The following is a 13,607-nucleotide window of genomic DNA, read 5'->3' on the forward strand; positions in this document are numbered from 1 at the left end:
AGCAGGGAAGGAATAAACAAAAATATGTCTTGCCTCCCTCCACAAGTTATGGCAACAGAGAAAAAGCAGCCACAAACACAGATCATAAACCGTGATGAGGGCCCTGTATTATTCTCTGTATCTGAGTTTCACACAGACCACAGCCACAGTGCTGGGGACAAAGGACCCCTCACATGGGCTCTGCAGTCAGACTATGTGGGTGTGGATCTTAACCCTGATTCCACTACATGGGAACTGTGTTTCCACAAGCAAGTTTCTCCACCTTTCTAAGCCTCAATTTCCTCTTTTATAAAGCAAGAACGAGTGTGCATGACTCTCAGAATTATTGAGAGAAAGCTTACCATGGTGCATGAGTGACACGTAGCAAACATTCAAAAGAAACTGTAGGGGCAGGAATAATTTCCTTGGAGTTGGAAAACGACTCTGCCAGGAGCAGAGCTCCCACAAGTCAAAACATAATTATAGTAATCAGTTTAAATTATAATGTGGATTGTTGGCTTGCCAAAATAAAAAAAAGTTGCCATCAATTTGATTCTGGCTTATGGCAACTTCATGTGTCCCAGAGCAGAATCCCTTCATATGGTTTTCATGGCTGTAATATTTATGTTCACAGATTACCAAGTTTTTCTTCCATGGTGCTGTGGGTGAATTAGACTCTCTAACCTTTCAGCTAGTAAACCCACTGCCATTGAATTGATTCTGATTCATTTGTCATTGTTGTTAACTGTAGTCAAGTTGGTTCCGACTCATAGCAACCCTGTATAGGGTTTCCAAGGAGCGGCTGGTGGGTTTGAACCACCACCTTGAGGTTCAAATTGACCTCACAGTCCAGTGCTTATCCTACAGAGTCACACCATAGAACAGAGTGGAGCTGCTCCCTAGGATTTCTGAGACTGTAAATATGTAAAGATGAGCAGACAGCCTCATCTTTCTTTTAAAGAGAGGCTGGTAGGTTTGATCCACTGACCTTGCAGTCATCCAGTGTTTTTCCTCATAATTTTCCCTTCATCCTACCCTAGACCACTAAGAAAACCTCCAAACATTTGCAAGCTAACTTCCATGCAGATGTCATTGTTTCCCTAACAAGCCACTTGTACCATGTCACTCTGCTCACAAACTCCCATGCATCCCTAGTTCACATAGATCTCCATACATGTTTTCCAGCTGTCTCCCTGCCTCTCCTCACTTAGAGCACTGTCCTTCAACCCTTCCAAGATCCTGGATTCTTCTAATACCAACAAGCACATTTGTATAAGATGTCCTCGGTACATGAATGCTTATATCCCCAAACTCCCCCTTGATGCATTATCCAGATCAATTGTCATCTCTTTGATGAAGAATTGCCTGACTCTATTAAGTAATGTTAATGTTTTCTATGTTCCCCTAATACATTGATGGTACCGCAATTGTAATACCACATTGTATTGTAATTATTTACTATTGTCTCCTAAAATAGTTTGTGGGCTTGGGTGGTCCAAATGGTTAAGTGCTCAGTAACTAACCCATAGCTTGGTAGCTCAAATCTACCCAGTGGCATGTCAGAAGAATGGATTGACTATCAATTCCCAATAGATGACAGCCATTGACAATTTATGGAGCACACAGTTCTGTTCTTGAAACACAGGATCACCAGGAGTATAAGTTGACTCAACAACATTGGTGTGTTTATTCAAGCTTCTATCCCTAACCTGGCATTTTCTAATAAGTGTGAAATGAATAAGCATCAATTTGTTTTTTCTTCAGATTGAGGATATGAACTGTACTGATAACCAAATGGAATGATATCGGTGAATTGTTTTATACATTTTGAAGAGAGTACAGTGATCCATTCATTGCTTTCACAGGCTGTCAAAATATATGGTGGCTCAACGGCATTTGTAGTTCACCAAATGTATTCCTTGGCATCCCTCAGCAGAATCTACCTGGAACTTTAGCAGCCAGCAGAATATGAGGATGGAAACTAGGATTTGGAAATTGAGGAAATTAGATATTGAGTCCGGTAACACCATAGTTTAATCCTTTCATCTTGAAGAAGTGACATTATCTATAAGATCTCAGATTCCTCATCTCTAAAATGATAGCATTAAACCAGATGTTTTTTCTATTCTATACAAACTCTGGAATTCTGTAATTGCCACTGAAAAATTACAGCTACCCTAGTATATGCCCTCAGATATCAATGACACCGTCATCTTACTTTTTAAATTCCTGTAGAAATGAAACCAATTCAAGAACTATGCCGACAGGTGGATCTTTTGTGAAAAACAGTCAATGCTTGCCAATCATGAAAGTTAAGGGTTGTGTCAACTTGACTGGGCTAGGATTCTTAGTGGTTTGGCAATTGTGTAGTTATCCCCCATGATAAAGTCTAATACAATGTAATCAACTCTATAATGAGGGAGGTCTGCTATGAGCAGTCAATCAATTGAAAGGAGGTTCTCTCAGAGGTATGACCTGCTTCCAATATATTGGACATTCAGGCAAAGCTTGCTTGCTCTCTGTTGGGTCTGCATCTGGAATCTAGCTCATCCTCTGATCTCAGCTTCTTTGGACTTGAGTCTTTGGCCCGCTCTATTATTTGCTGATCCTAAGAGTCATCACAGCCTGCCTTCCTACCTGCCGGACCTGCCAGACCTGCCTGCCTGCTGTCTGACTTACTGTTCTTGGCTCATCAGCCCTGCAGCAATGCGAATCAGAACTCTTCATCCTGACATCTAACCCATGGACCTGTAACTTGTCCACCTCTACAACTGTGTGAGCCATTCCTTTTATATAAACCTCTCTTAATATATACACATGGAAGCTTCACTAGTTTTGCTTTTCTATAGAATCTAGTCTAAGACATCAAAACCACACACTTTGAGAGACACAAGTAAAATCTTCAGACCCCATATGCCTCCTTTCATTAGAGATTTACCAACTAGTTGCTGTAGAGCTGATTCTGACTCGTGGCATCACCATGCTCCACTGGGCTTTCAATCACCGTTTTCTAGACGTCTTTCTTCCATGTTGCCTCTGGGTAGACTCGAATAACCAACCTTTTTTTTTTTAGCATATGCAACTCCTTGAGATACCCCCCCCTTTTTTTTTTTTAACTCAGGTTGATGTTTTGTTGTTGTTTTTTTCTGTCTAAACTCTCCTTCTAAATTCATAGATGCATGCCTCTGAAAAGGATTACACTTTTCTCCAGTTTCAGGTGGAATATCTCCTTCTTTACATTTCATTCTGTTTATCACTAGCAGGCTCCAGAATGAACGTGCTTGCACAATCCAAATTCTTCTTAACATCCTTTTTTATCTATCAACTCCTTTATTTTTATGCTTGTATTATATAAAGATGTATCTCTAAGCTTAATGCAAAACCTTCTTTGATGTCTCTTCAGTATACTATACTTTTCATTTTCCTTGCACTACCATGTCAGCAAATGAAAGGAGTGGTTGAAGAATTAAAATGAGGATCACTATCTGGACGAACCAAGGGAGCAGACAGTTTCAAGAAGGAAAGGTCATCAACATTGCCAAATTTGGAAAGTGAGAAAAAGACAGGAGTTGAGGATGATGAGGCTTCCAGCTTTGGAGACTGGATGGAGTCCTTGAATGTGCTCCTTATAATCAAATGCAAATGTCTTTGCTGTCAAAGGTGGAAGGGTTAATAAAATCTCCAAGGAAAAGTGTAGTAATTTTGCATTTAAAACCAGTTTTTCTGTATCCCATTCCTCGGTGAAGCCCTTTGGGAAGTCTGTCCTACTTTTTGCCTCAACTCCCCTATGTGGAGAGACAGAAAAGGGTTAACAAACAAAAACCCACGTCTTTCACATACAATAATAACAAGTATACTTGCTCCCCTCTGGTCTTGCACTTCTGTGTGTCTGAGCACTGCAATAGTCAGCTCTGCTTCTGTATATTTTATTAGTACCCATTATTACCCCCTCCCCATTTAAGATGAAAGCAATTGAGATCAGAAAGGATTAAAAGTACTTTTCAAGTGACACAACCCAAATGCTCTTTCCACTACAAAACCAGGTACTCCTAAAAAGTTTAGGCTGACACTTTCTATCTTATCCTTTCAGTCCTATATTCCTTAAAGAACCCCAACTCAGATTTTCCCCAAAGATACCCCAAATATTTAGTAATCCACTGACCTGCAGGTTGATGAGTAAGATGTAGAAGACTCTATTAAGGTGCCTTAGATAGTTTCTTAAGGAAGAAAAGTGCCTAGATCTCTAATAATCCAAGTCACTCCCCAGAGTAGAATTTACCAGAATTCCCTGAAATTGGCTAGTAATTGCTCTATCAAAAAGTCCCGAAATTCCAGCCCTGCAGTTGGCTGGCCTGAGATAGCTGGGTCGAATGAATAGGCATTACCTATTGGCTCAGTGAATGATTAACTGCAGACATGAAACAGCAGTGTTTACCTAATTCCTCCTTCCTCTTCACTAGCCCTCATTCTTGATGACATGTTGCAATAGTTTATTCTCTCCTCTGCCAACCATTTCCCCTAAGTGAAAGATAACTTGAATTTGATGCCAGAATTCTTTCTGTCTTTCTGTAAACATAAGAAGGTTGTACAAAATGTCATGCAGCTAGCCTAGAATCCTGGGATATTTGCAGTGTTCAACCAGTGAACCATTTTCCAAGATGGTAAATTCAACAAGCTTTCCTAGGTCTTGCCCTGTGCTGGTCTCTATTCTGCACAACATCGGGAATTGAACAAACATCTATTGAGTTCCTACTTTGTACTGAGTTGCCTGGAACATACTTCTTGTTGTTGTTAAGTATCATCAAGTCTGTTTTGACTTATAGTGACCTTGTATAGTGTTCCTGAGGAGAGGCTGGTGGGTTTGAACCTCTGTGGTTCAAACTAACTTTTTTGGTTCAATGCTTATCCTACAGCGCCACACCAGGACGCCTAGTGCTTGTTAAATGTAAACTCTATCACCACTCATCACCCATGTGCAGTTTCACACTGTAGTGGCTTGAGTGTTGCTATCATGATGTAAGCTATGCCACTAATATTTCAAATACCAAGAGGATCATCCATGATGGGAAGGTTTTAGAGGAGTGTCCAGACTTAGAAAGACTAGGAAAAAAGGTCTGAAAGTCTCATTTCAAAAATTAGCCAGTGAAAACATTATGGATCGCAACACAGTATGATTTGATATAGTGCTAGAAGATTCATCCCCTAGGTTGGAAGGCACTTAAAATTCCCAGTGACTGCAGCAATGGACTTTTGCATGCCAACAACTGTGCAGGTGGCAGGACTGGCAAACATCTGATTTTATTGAACATTGGGTAGCTATGATTTGGAGCCATCCAAATCATAGCTGACAAACTAACAACACTTACCACCACCACTGCTATTACATACCAGACACCAAATGACCTCAGGCACTGGTCTATTGGTGAATAGATGACAACTGGTGAAACGATGACAACTAACAACACTTACCACCACCACTGCTATTACATACCAGACACCAAATGACCTCAGGCACTGGTCTATTGGTGAATACTGCTCAGATTCATGGAATGAAGGGTTGATCGTATTTGTTACCACATAAATCTAAGAAGTACCTCGAACCTTGACATTTTCCAATTAAGCTATTAAACTTTAGGTTGCTGTTGCTAGGTGCTCCTGAGTCAGTTCCGACTCATAGCAACCCTACGTACAACAGAACAAAATATTGCCATCCTCACGGTTGTTACCATGTTTGAGTTCATTGCTAGAGTTACTGGGTAAATCTGTCTCCTTGAGGGTCCTCTTTTTTTTTTTTTTTTGGCTGACTTTGTACTTTACCAAGCATGATGTCCTTTAGTAGGAACTGGTCCCTCCTGATAACATGACAAAGCCTTATCATCCTTGCTTCTAAGGAACATTCTGGCTGGACTTTCTTCCAAGATCTAGTTTTTACATTTTCTGACAGTCCATGGTGTATTCAATATTTTTGGAAAACACTGTAATTCAAATGCATCAATTCTTCTTTAATCTTCCTTATTTTTCTTGGTGTGGTGCTGTAGAATAAGCAATGTTAACAAGATCAACAGTTCCAGCCCACCTCAGCTCCTCAGAAACCCTATACAGGATCTGTATGAGTCAGAGCCAATTATTCATTGTTCAACTCTCATAGGCATATGAGGAGATTCAAATTACCAATTAGGTCAGGCAAACCTTAGCTTTCAAAGTGAAATTTTTGCTTTTTAACACTTTTTACAGCAGATTTGCCCAATGATATATTCTTAGCATTTTACTATTAAAAACAATTCTTCTGAACAACTTGAGTTTTTGTGTAATTGTTGTTGTTGTTAGGTGCTATTGAGTTGGTACCAACTCATAGCAACCCTATGTACAACAGAATGAAACACTGCCCAGTATTGGGCCAACCTCACAATCGTTGCTACATTTGAGCCGATTGATGCTGCCACAGTGCTAATCCATCTCACTGGGGTCTTCCTTTCTTTCTCTGACCTTCCATCTTACCAAACAAGATATCCTTCTCCAGTGACTAGTCACTCCTAACAATATGTCCAAAGTATGAGAGACAAAATCTGGTCAGCCTGGTTTCCAAGGAGCACTCTGGCTGTACTTCTTCCAACACACATCTGTTTGGTCTTTTGGCAGCCCACGCTACTTTCAATATTCTCCTCTGACACTATAACTCAAATGCATCAATTCTTCTATGGTCTTCCTTATTCACTGTCCAACTTTCGCATGCATATGAAGTTACTGAAATTACCATGAAGGTTTCAGAAAGGGAAGAGTTGAACCACTGAAAGTTGAAATGATCAAAGAAATTTTGACAGAGTGATTTTGACTGGACATTAAATGGTAAGTAGAGATTATTAGAGACAAAGACACAGAAGGCAGATCACTACAATGGGCAGAGGAGAGGATCCCAGTCTTGAGGGCTAAGCTGAAGGAAATATCACCATTAAAGCTGAGTCTTCAAAATACCATTTCCCAGGCTACTGGTGTCCTTTTCTTTGTGTGTCTGAATGACTTTTCCAAACTTTCCTCTTCAGTTCCCCAAACTATCTGATTCTCAGTGGATGACTTTGCCTCTTACTTTACTAAAAAATCATTCTATAGTAGTTTCTATCCATCTCAAACTGTTTCTCCTTATTCACTCCTACGAGTCCTGGTGTGGTGCTGTGGGCTAATGTGTCAGACTGCAAAGTTGTTTGAACTGCAAGGTCAGTGGTTCAAGCTCACCAGCCGCTCCTTGGAAACACTATGCAGAGTCGCTATGGGTCGGAATTGACTCCACAGCACTTAACAACAACAACAATTCACTCCTAGCTAATGAGAGATTTTTTTCTTCTTTTCCTGTCTCATTTTCAACATGTCTTCCACCCTGAAATGCTCCCTCAATCTGGCCATAATCTGGAATTCCGTTTTTCTCCTTTAGTAAGATGCCAAAGTTTTCAAAAGTATTCTTTTGAAAGTTTCAAAGTATTCTTCCTGTCTATCCTTGTTGTTCTCCATTCTGGCTCCTATCCACCCTTCTCACACACCTCTCTGAGGCATGACCTATTTACAGAAAGCCTTAGGATACTTTCTTTATTATTTACTTATTTATTTTTGCCCTCTAAAAAAGAAGGAGGAAGAGAAATGTGCTCACATGTGTTGTATAACTTCAGATCTCCAGGGTTAGGTTTCATGCAAGAGGCCATCAGACGTACTGCAGAAGATTTAGAAATCTGGTTTCCTAAACAGGATAGAGGAGTGAGCCAGGAAAGACCTTGTTTCCTAACTTTACTTCTGTTACAATGGGTCATTTTAACGGTGTAACTTTTATTATTTCAAATTAGAAGTTTTTGTGCCTCATAATTTTTGGTTAATTTTTACCTTGTAATTTGTGTCTCACATTAAAATATGAGTCACACACTGAGCTGAGACCTAAGCTTTCCCATTCTCCATAGAGAAAGAAAGTAAAATCCTCCGCTCCCCATTAATAAGTAGCTGATGCTGGTCTTAAGCAGACAACCACAACATTTGGACTTTCTATAGTCTGAGTATAATGATAACACCATCACACACACACTATGCATTATACAAATACATTCAGTTAAAATGAGATTGTATTTGAGCACAAGAGATCAATCTGACACCAGTTTCAGAATCAAGAAGGAAGTTTATTCATAGGTGTGATATTGTTACCCAGTTTGTTCTTCTACAATGTTAAAGGGACCTTTTTGCTTCCAACTCAGCTTTCCTTATCTCCAGAGAATATTTTAGCTCCTCCATTATAAGGCCACTTTCCTTTAATCTTTGCACAAAGTTCTGTATGGCTTGACAACGATCTTTATCCTCCTGAAAGGCAAGCTGAAGGAAGAAATTTATTTATTTATTTATTTATTTTAAGTTACACGTATTAACTGAGACTCGGCTATATTCTGGGCTGCTAACCTCAAAGTTAGCCATTTAAATCCACCAATCACTCCATAGGAGAAAAATGAGGCTTTCTGCTCCTGCAAAGATTTACTGTCTTCGAACACTATACAGGGTCACTATGAATCTAATATGACTTGATGGCACACCACGGTATGAGGGGCATTCAAAAGGTTCATGGAAAATTCCATTATTTTTCAATTCCACTTTTCCATAAATTTTTTGAAGCCCTACCACATAGTCTAAATACATAGCAGTTAGATCTCTGAGTGGGGGCTCAGAAAAGGGCCTTTAAGTAGAGATTTGAAATTTCAACATCATGAATCATTTTAACTTTCTGGCTCAAATATATATGTTTTAAATAATACCTCAATATAAAATATAAATCCAAAGAAGACTCCCAATGAAAATAGATCTATTCAACATTTTTTGGAGTCTAGAAGGATTTTACAGACTTTTCACAACAAAACTTCCAAGTCTCAGACACTGAGTTTATGTAACTTGTTCTGTCTGTTGTTACTGTTGTTAAGTGCCACTGAGTTGGTTCTGACTCATAGCGACCCTGTATAGGGTTTCCAAGCAGCAGTTGGTGGGTTTGTACTGCTGACCTTTTGGTTCATAGTCAGCGCCACTATAAAGGCACAAAACAAACACTTCAGACCAACAGAGACTGATTGGCATTGGTGATGATGATGGCACATGGAAACATTCTTATACTCTATTAGTCCATGAGCTTCATTTTACAGTCAAATCAAAGCCAATCAGCCCACTCAAAAGCAGTATTCCAAATTAAACAGATATTTATTGAGTGTGTGCCAGGAAAAATGCCAAGGCTAGAGATACAGTTAGGAACAAGACAGTCATGGTTCCATTACTTACGAGGGCCTTTTCAAATACAGTCAGTGGAACTGCTTCACAGATTGGAGGGACACTGCTCCATTCCCCACTGATGCATTGCTGGTACTGGGTGCCTACCAAGCGGTACCTGAACAGAAATTAGGATGCAACACCATTTAGCCTTCCCACCTTTGAATGGGGCAACGAAGCCCGATTTTATGTAGTTGTACTTCTGATATCGTAGTTGTTACAAATCGGGCTGGGAACTGCAAGGTCAGCAGTTTGAAACTACCAGCAGTTCCATGGGAGAAAGATGAGGATTTCTGCTCCTGTAAAGATTTACAGCCTCGGAAACCCTATATAGTGTTGCTATAAGTAAGAACCCAACTTCATACTATGGTAGAAACTTGCCCTTGAGCCTTAAAGCATGCTTAAATTATCTCAGTTGTACAAAGCAATTATAAAGTAAAACTACTCTCCAAGGGTGGCAAGAGCCGAGTGATGAGTCAACCCATAGAATAAGGGTTCAGAGATTATAATCCTGTTTGTGTAAAGATTTTTGAGCGGGGAAGGTGAAGGGAGAAGTATAGAAATTTCCAGTAACCTCAGAAAGTACTCATATCTGTCTTCTATGCTCTAAAAGGGAGTAGAAAGTTAGCATTATCTTTCAAATAAATCTCAGTGAACAGGTTAAAAGGAAGCAATGTTGCTTTTAATCAGAAAGACATAAAAGTCCACTGGAAGTATGTAAAAACTCTAATGAAATCATAGGTATCTAAGTTAACAAGATTAAGCTAAGGGAAAGAAAAGTCTACGTGATCTGTATGATGGATGGTTAAACTAAACCAAACCAACTGCCATCAGGTCAATTCTGTCTGGCTCATGGTGGTACCAGGTATGGCAAAGAGACACTACACACCAAAGAGTTTCAAGGCTGTGATGTTTAAACATATAAACAGTGCCTCCAATTAGGTTTGAGCTGCCAAATTTTAAGTTAGTAGTTGGGGTGTCCTGGTATGGCACTATAGGATAAGCACAGGACCACAAGGTCAGTAGTTCAAATCCACCAGCCAATCCTAAGAAACCCTATACAGGGTCACTATGAGTTGGCACCAACTCGACAGCACTTACCAACAGCAACAGTTGAGGACTTAACAATTTCAAAAACCCAAGGTAAAACTACTGGGTGATCAGACAGTCTAACTCAAGGTTTCAAATTAGTTCTCCCTGTATCAGTCACGGCAGATACGTGAAAGTTAAACAGCAAAACTAGGATGGATCGACATTTGCAAAATGTGGGTCCAAAATGTGGAATGATAACTGTAGTGGGGGAAATTACAAACCAATGCTCTGCTGGAAACTTAATCTTCCTCTTAGAAACAAGAGCAGCATGCACATTGCATAGCAACCAAATCTCTTGAATAGCAGAGTGAGAATAAATGGTGCCCTGCTCAAAGATGGCAATCAACCACAACACTTTGACCTTGTGTTGCTCTACACCTGACAATAATCCCGTTTCTCTCATCAGGCTCTTGAAAGAGCTCACTACACCTCTTCTGGGTCTCCTGTTCCAAAGTTTTGACTCATCATTTTTCTATTCTGGTTATCATTCTAGACACCCACATTTTGAAAATTCTCTTCCATCTCAGTTTTGCCTAATTAGGCATGAATGGATTGGGAAGAGCTGGTCTGAAACCCTGGACAAATTTTTTTATTTATTTTTTTATTTATTGATCATAGCTTATGAGTTTATTTTATGAAAAAGCTTTTCATCCAAAGTACCATTTCAGACTGTGTGTGTACACACAAACAAAAGATTGGAGGCAATGAACATACACAGAATGAAAGGAAATACAATAAACTGACTCAGAATTGATATGGTGGTGTGAGAGAGGAGGAAATTCCCTTCTGAAAATGTCAGTGCAATATATGCAACAATCTTCTGGGTTATGGGGTGGGAAGTGGAATGCAACAAAGAACTGGACTGCTGGGTTTCATCAAGGTCACTTCAGAATTCTTATTCCACAGGGTTGTCGGCCACACGTCCATACAGAACTCTGTATTTTAGGACCTGCTGGTTCCCCCTGAGTCACACCAGGCACAATTGGGATACTTTAGAAATCTGTTCTCTAGATCTTTCTGTTGAAATGGAGGCATTGAGAAATGAGGGCACTGAAAAGGTTTTATCTTAGCCTAAAGTACAGGGTCACTATGAGTTGGAAACGACTCCACGGCACACAACAACAACAACAAAGTAAAATAGAACCTGAACAGCCATCTTAAAACAGTGACTATAGTTAAAATTTAACTCCCTTCCTAGTTACATTCCATAATTAATCACTCCTTTTTCAATCTCCATAGCAGAACTTGTGGCTCAAACAAAGTGGGATAACTCTTCACCCTGAAACAAAGACAGAATCAGCAAACAGGAATGGCTAAAACAGTCCTGATGTTCAGGATGGATGTGACCACCCAGACTACTGATTCTATCACCTAACGAATGGACTAGAAGAACAATACAACAATGCCTGGTCACAAGTTCTGTGATTCTTAATTTTCTTCCCTTTAAAGTCCCCAAACTGCCCTCCATTCACAGAGGTTGATTTGGGAGATCCCTGTTCCCTTGTCTTCCTGTGTATTGATACACAACAAAAGGTTTACTCTTTGCTCTTTGCTCTGAGTCCTAAATCTGAGTGTTGGCTGGTTTGCATAGCAACCAACCAGTGACTAAAAACCTCTTTTTGTGGTTACACTATTGCTTCACTTCTGTGAGTTCTTTTTTTCTGTAAGTTTACTGGTCTGAGATTCTTATGAAAAATTGTTAATTTTACATAATTTAAATGAATGTTATCTTAACTAAAGAAAAAAGTGAAACATGGACTATGATGAATAAGGGTATCAATAAGCCTACTAAGGACTGGGGAGAGCTAGTGATAGGCTAAACAACTGTCAAACCCAAAATGAGCTTAGGATCTTGAAGTAGTAGGAAATCAGGAAGCTAAATAGGGCCATTCCCCCAAACAAGACTCCTAGCCAATTGGCAAGATCTCCTATTTGAATGGCTGCATACACTTACCTCTCTTCACAATAATAAGTAATATTAGATCCTGACTTGAAATCACTTCCCTCAAAACAGCCATGAGCTGGATTCCCAGGAGGGCCACAGTCTTCTGAGAGAAAGGAGTACAGAAGTGACAGAGTTGTAAAAGTCAGTTAAACTCAATTAGCAGCATTCCTTATGTACAACAGTCTGTACCAGCACCAGACATTTTGATAGCAGAACCTAGGAAAGTGGGGACACCTTCTCTAGTCATTTCCTTCTAGTCTAAATCAAATTTGTCCATGTGAAAGATCCCTCCCCAACCCAACTCATCCTCTGAGCCATTAGAAATTTGGGAATATATTTTAGCTGATGGGAGCTCATGGAAAACAAATTTAAGTCGCAGAGAAGCTAACTGCTACTGTACCAGATAGATTAAGGCACAGACTGAAGTTAGAGTAAAGTTAAAGACTGAAGAAAGTCACTCTCTGAGGCAAGAAATGAAGGGTATAAACTCAGAATTCTGAGACTTTACCACCACCTGTGGAACAGTTATATTCAATGGGTGTTCAGATAAAAAGGAAAACAGCTGGGACAGAAAAAAAATGAGTCTATGTAGAATCATGGAGAGTTGGATGAGGTGCTAGGAGTTGTGAGCTTTAATTCTGGCTCTTCCACTAACTATATGGCACTAAAGAACCCATGTAATCTCTCTCATCTTTCTTCACCTATAAAATGAGCAGATTAAATAGTATCTCTAAGATCCCTTTCAATAATGAGATTACAGTCTTTATCCATATGGTTAGGTTCCAAAGACCTGGTTGTTATGTGAAAATCAGCTTTATATGAAAACAGAGGGTGACCACATCAAGTCACAAAATAAAGGATTACTACATCATTGCATAACTGTCAATGCACTGAGAATCATGGCCCAGCCAAGGTGACTCTTAACCTTAACCATCACAAATATCAATATTCTTGCTTTGGAGTTTGGCATCCATTACTACCAGTTATATGTTGTTAATACACAAAGTAGTTGTGTAGTGGATTTTTTACTATTGTCACAAATGTAAAAATTTTAATGAGAAAATCATTAAGTGAAGAGTGAATATATAAAACAGGAGTCTTGGTGTGGCACCATAGGATAAGCACTTACCAGCCACTCCTTGGAAACACTATACAGGGTCTCTCTATAAGCTGGAACTGACTCAATAGCACTTAGCAACAACAACAAAAAAGTGTATAAAGTATAAACAAATTCATCAAGATAAAAGGTTATATTAACTCTTGCATTGCTGGTGGTACTACAAAATGGTCCACCCTCTCTGGAAAGCAATATGGC

At 39.5% G+C, this 13,607-nt stretch overlaps 1 protein-coding gene across 1 annotated transcript in view; it reads right to left on the reverse strand.

Moving 5' to 3' along the window:
- Window positions 1-8,178: 8,178 nt before the first annotated feature.
- C4BPB (complement component 4 binding protein, beta) overlaps window positions 8,179-13,607 on the reverse strand; it is a 36,694-nt gene continuing 31,265 nt past the window's right edge. Inside the window, exons 6-8 of the mRNA XM_006834206.1 lie at window positions 12,302-12,395; window positions 9,268-9,373; window positions 8,179-8,322 (exon numbers count right to left, since the gene is read on the reverse strand). Coding sequence (XP_006834269.1) covers window positions 8,179-8,322; window positions 9,268-9,373; window positions 12,302-12,395 — 344 coding nt within the window. The remainder of the gene's footprint in view (window positions 8,323-9,267; window positions 9,374-12,301; window positions 12,396-13,607) is intronic.

This window comes from Chrysochloris asiatica, unplaced genomic scaffold, assembly GCF_000296735.1.
Source record: "Chrysochloris asiatica unplaced genomic scaffold, ChrAsi1.0 scaffold00009, whole genome shotgun sequence".
Lineage (NCBI taxonomy): Eukaryota > Metazoa > Chordata > Mammalia > Afrosoricida > Chrysochloridae > Chrysochloris > Chrysochloris asiatica.